Source organism: Rhincodon typus, chromosome 28 (assembly GCF_021869965.1).
Source record: "Rhincodon typus isolate 14 chromosome 28, sRhiTyp1.1, whole genome shotgun sequence".
NCBI classification, from domain to species: domain Eukaryota; kingdom Metazoa; phylum Chordata; class Chondrichthyes; order Orectolobiformes; family Rhincodontidae; genus Rhincodon; species Rhincodon typus.
The window spans coordinates 41072036-41077547 of record NC_063359.1 but is presented as its reverse complement, the minus strand read 5'-3'; the positions used below and the strand labels follow the sequence as shown (position 1 = coordinate 41077547).

At 44.3% G+C, this 5512-nt stretch overlaps 1 protein-coding gene across 1 annotated transcript in view; it reads right to left on the bottom strand.

Annotated features, from left to right (window-relative positions):
• Window positions 1–2805, bottom strand: part of rexo4 (REX4 homolog, 3'-5' exonuclease) — a 12840-nt gene extending 10035 nt beyond the window's left edge. The window contains exons 1-2 of the mRNA XM_048613605.1: window positions 2457–2805; window positions 587–751 (exon numbers count right to left, since the gene is read on the bottom strand). Of these exons, the coding sequence (XP_048469562.1) occupies window positions 587–751; window positions 2457–2800 (509 nt within the window). The 5' untranslated portion in view covers window positions 2801–2805. The remainder of the gene's footprint in view (window positions 1–586; window positions 752–2456) is intronic.
• Window positions 2806–5512: the final 2707 nt, after the last annotated feature.

The window sequence follows — 5512 nt, the reverse complement described above, 5'->3', positions numbered from 1 at the left end:
GGACGTGGGGGTTGGGTGAATGTGGGTGATCCGGGTTGGGGGGGGGAGGGGGGGGGGGGGGGGGGGGGGGGGGGGGAGTGGAATCTCAGAAACCTACAAAATCCTAACAGATCTGCACAACGTAGCAGGAAAGATGTTCCTGATGGCAGGGGGAGTCCAGAACCAGGAAGTCACAGTCGAAGGATACGGGGTAAACAATTTAGGTCTGAAATGAGGAGAAACGTCTTCACCTGGAGACTGGTAAGCCTTTGGAATTTGCTACCACAGAAAGCACTTGAGGCCAAACCACAATGTTTTCAAGAAGGAGTAGGATATAGCACTAGGGGCTAAAGGGATCAAAGGATATGGGGAAAAAAACAGAACAGGCTATTGAGTTGTAAGATCAGCCATTATCGTAATGAATGGAGCAGCAAGCTCAAAGGGTTCGAATGGCCTACTCCTGCTCCTATTTTCTACACCATCTACATCAAACTCACTCCCAGGACAGGTACTGCATGGGATTAGGTATGGAGTAACGCTTTCTCTACTCTGTCCCCATTGATACAGCTGTCAGTTAACAAATGAAGTGCAGTTGCTGACTACCTACCCCTGGAAGGCTCCATCTTTAACCAGCACCTTTTCCAAGCTGTGTACTGCAGAGTGTGGCTTTCCTGTTGTTTGTGCTATCTGCTGCCGAGCAACACTTGCAGCTTCAGGTCCCATTGCAGCTTCTATATCATCTGGATCAACATCGTCAAACCAGATATCAGGCCTGTTGGAGAACAGAGTAAGGAAGCTGCATCAAGATCAACACTGATCCTGCATCTAAGTACAGTACACTAACCCCACTCCTCAAAACAGTTGTTACAGATGGAACGGCATTTCAATGTTTTGTATTTATACAGCATCTTTAAGACAGTAAAACAGGCAAGGCAATTCAAAGTGTCATCAAGCAACGCTTCCCCCTCAAATTCTAGAGCTTATGATCCAGGCTGCTAATGAAACTTCTGCTAATGGAAGGATAATTTGAACTGAAGATACTGAACGGCCAGAAATAGAGTTGCAGAGATCTCTCAAGGGCTTTCAAAATTAATTCAGGAAATCTGGACATCATTGGCTGGGCCAGCATTTGTTACCAAAACATAATTTCCCATGTGGTGGTGGTGGTGAGCTGCCTTCTTAAACTGCTGCAGTTCATTTGGTATAACTCACAATGCCTTTTGGGAGGGAATTCCAGGATTTTATCCGCTAACATTGAAGGAACGGTGATATATTTTCAAGTCAGGATGGTGAGTAGGTTGGAGGACAACTTGCAGGGGGTGGCGTTCCCATGTATCTGCTGTCCTTGACATTCTGGTCTTGGGTTTGGAAGGTGCTGTCTAAGGAGCTTTGGTGACTTTCTGTAGTGTATCTTGGAGATAGTATACACGCTGCTACTGAGCGTCAGTGATGGAGAGAGTGGATATTTGTAGATTTGATGCCAATCAAGTGTGATGCTTTGTCCTGGATGGTTTCATGCTTAATAAGTGTTGTTACAGCTGCACTCATCCAGGGAAGTGGGGAGTATTCCATCACACTCCTGACTTGTGTCTTGTCAATGGTGGACAGACTTTGGGGATTTAGGAGCTAAGTTACTCGCTGCAGTATTCCTAGCCTCTGACCTACTTTTGTAGCCACTGCGTTAATGTGGTGAGTCCAGATGAGTTTCTGGTCAATGGTAACTCCCAGGATGTGGATAGTGGGGGATTCAGTGATGGTAACACCATTGAATGTCAAGAGGTAACTATTACATTCTCCCTAGTTGGAGACGATCATAGGCTGCCACTTGTGTGGTGTGAATGTCACTTGCCACCTGGCAGCCCAATATTGTCCAGATCTTGTTGCATTTGAACATGGACTGTTTCAGTATCTGAGTCGTCATGAATGGTGCTGAATATTCTGCAATCATCAGCAAACATCCCCACATCTGACCTTATGATGTAGGGAAGGTCATTGATGAAGCACCTGAAGATGATTGAGCCAAGAACTGCAGCTTCCCAAGCCAGATGAAAATCCAAGTGTTAGTTTAATGTTGGGAGTTGTGGCCATTCTGGATTGGAACAGGGATCTACTATTTTCACTTAGTTCAGGTTCTCACAACAGCCAGCCAGCCCCTAACTCCAGGCCAAAGCCAAGAACATTAAGTAATCTACTAGACTAACGTGGCCTCAGGAAGTACTCAGAGGCTGGCTACCTGAAACAGCCCAGAGATTTTGAAATGGAGATTTGCCAAAAAGGGCCTGACTTGATGACCTGCAAAAAGCACACAGATCCCTCAGTCACTGAAAACATTATGCTCTGTTATCTGTTCTATTCTATCTCTACAGAATTTTAAACAGACCTGCCTAATCACAATCTGCTCAATTCAAATGACAACAGGATTCTGCAGTAAAGTGGAGGGTTGAGGGAATGAGGAGGGAAACTTCCCACAAACTTACTCTGTGTGGTTCTCAGTTCCTGGTTCAATCATGGTTCTTTTTTTTCTCCCAGAAATATGTTCTTCTGGAGACCTGTGACTGTTCCTTGTTTTCTTTCTCGTGCTCTGCAGCATCCCCGGTGTTGTGCTTTTATCAGGTTTCAACCTCTTTCTTTTCTGCAGCACATGTACAATTTGAGAGTCCAGCTGGGTATTGCTTTCTGCTCCTTTCTCTGGTTTAACTCGGTGATTCTCCTTCTCCACAATTGATGTTTCCTCTTTTGATCGGATCTTGGATTTACTTTCTGGAACTTTCTTGGTATCAGTTGTCTGATTCATCAGCTGATTAAAATAACAGCCCTTCATATAAATAAGTGAATCATCGAATATCACAGAATCCCTAGTGTGTAAACAGGCCATTCAGCCTATCAGGTCCACACTGATCCTCTGAAGAGCACATATCCAGACCTACCCTCCACCCTATCCCTGTAACCTTGCATTTCCCATGGCCAATCCACATATCCTGCACACCTTTGGACTATGGGAGGAAACTGGAACACCCAGAGGCAAAATCTACACAAACATGGGGAGAATGTGCAAACTCTACACACAGTCGCCCAAGGCTGGAATCAAACCCGGGTCCCTGGCGCTGTGAGGCAGCGGTACTAACCAATGAGCCGCTGTGCCACCCTATTCACACATTGCAACAGGAATGAGCAACATGCAAACTATCACCACAGTCGCAACTGATGCATTGCAATCCCTTTCCCATTCTACCTTCTTCCTAAGAAATGTTACTCGAGAAAATAAACAGTTTAGATTCTTGTAGGCAATTAATGAAATGTGACACGTGGTAAGTAGAGACTTTGCGAAGAATGGGTGATTGAGAGCTTCTGGATGGTTTCCTCATCTTGTGTCAGGATCAGTTATAGACTCACTGGTAGGGGTTAATCACTGTAACTTGAATAACCCCCACTGTTGTGGTATCGTAAGATGTCAGCGGTCCCCAAGGGCAGCTTTTCTTTCTCTCCAGCACACTGTTCTCCATTCCTTCATCTGCCCATCAACTGTTCTCTTTCTGTCTGGGCTCCATCTCCATCTACCGTTTACTCCTTGCTTCATCCTGTCTTCAGCATTTGAACCACCTTTCCCTGGCTACAACTAGTTCTGAAGAAAGGTCACTGCACCCAAGATATTGTTTCTGGTTTGTCTCCACAGACACTGCTAGACCTGCTTTGGTTCTCCAGCAATTTCTGTTTTTGTTCAGGATTAGGGAGGCATTTTCAGGATGGTAACAGTGGAGTGCTACAGGGATCAATGCATGGGATACAATTATTTATAATATATTAATGACTTGGTGGAGGAAAATGAATGTATTCAGAAAGAAGGCATATGCCACAAATGTAGGTGGGAAGGTAAGTGATGAGGATGATAATGAATCTGCAGAGGGCTAAAGGCTGGTTAATTGTGTGGGTAAAAACTTGGCAGATTGAATATAATGTGGTAAAACGTGAGATTATGCACTTTGGCAGGAACAATCGAGGAGTTGAACATTATTTAAATGTACGAAAACTACAGAAAATGTCCTTGGGCACAAAGCACAAACTGCTAGCATCCAAGTTCAGCAGGTAACAGGGAAAGCAAATGGAATGTTGGCCTTTACTTCAAAAAGAATGGAGTTAAATAATATGGAGTAAAATCACTGGACCCGAAATGTTAACTATGATTTTGTTCTTCACAGATGCTGCAAGACCTGCTGAGTTTCTCCAGCCATTTGTTTTTGTTTGTGATAAAATCGGGGAGTTTTTGCTAACCAGTTTTAGTCTCCTTACCCATGGAAAGATATAACGGCTTTGAAGGCAGCCCAGAAAAGGTTCACTGGGTTGAAACATACAGATTCTTATGAAACTCGACAAGGTGGATGTGGAAAGGTTGTTTCCTCTTGTGGGAGAATCTAGGACCAGTAGGTACAATCTCAAAGAGGGTACCCATTTAAGACAAATGAGGAGGAATTTATTTTCAGAAGTTAGTGAATCTGTGGAATTCTTTACCACAGAGGGCTGGAGGGGCTGGGTCTTTAAGTACATTCAAGGCCGACAGACAGATTTTTAATCAGTAAAGGAATCAGAGGTTATAGGGAAAAGGCAGGAAAGTGGAGTTGATGATTATCAGATCAGCCATGATCTCATTGAATGGTGGCGTAGACTCGATGGGCTACTTGTGTGTTAATGTCTTGCTACCATAACAGTAGAGCGATGTTGCCAGGGTTGGAGGGTTTGAGCTATCGGGAGTGGCTGAATAGTTTGGGGCTATTTTCCCTGGAGCATCGGAGGCTGAGGGGTGACCTTATAGAGGTTTATAAAATCACGAGGGGCCTGGATGGGTTGAATGGCCAAGGTCTTTTCTGCGGAGTGCAGAAGTCCAAAACTAGAGGGGCATAGGTTTAAGGTGAGAGGGGAAAGATTTAAAAGGGACCTAAGGGCAACTTTTTCACACAGAGGGTGATGCATGTATGGAATGAGCTATCAGAGGAAGTGGTGGAAGTTCGTACAATTCCAACATTTAAAAAGCATCTGGATGGGTACATAGATAGGAAGGGTTTAAGAGAGAACAAAGACAAAGTTGCTGAAAAAGTCACCGGACCTGAAACATTAACTCTGTTTTCTCCTCCACAGATGCTGCCAGACCTGCTGAGCTTTTCCGGCAATTTTGTTTTTGTTCCTGATTTACATCATCCACAGTTCTTTTGGTTTTTATTTAGGGTCGAGAGAGATACGGACCAAATGCTGGCCAATGGACGTAGATTTATTTAGGTTATCTGGTCGGCATGAATGAGTTGAACTGAAGGGTCTGTTTCCATGCTGTACAGCTCTGACTCTAAGGAGAACCTGATGGATTTCAGCCTTTTGTTACCCAGCAAGTATAAGAGGCAAAGCTGCATTGAGGATCCATCAGCAACATGGCAGTTTGGACAGAATTAAGTTTTGAGTACTTAAACTCCAGAATTTAAATAACAGGCAGGAAAACACAACAGCGCTTCATCGGAGGCTGCACTGATGATGTTACCCAGCAGGGTAA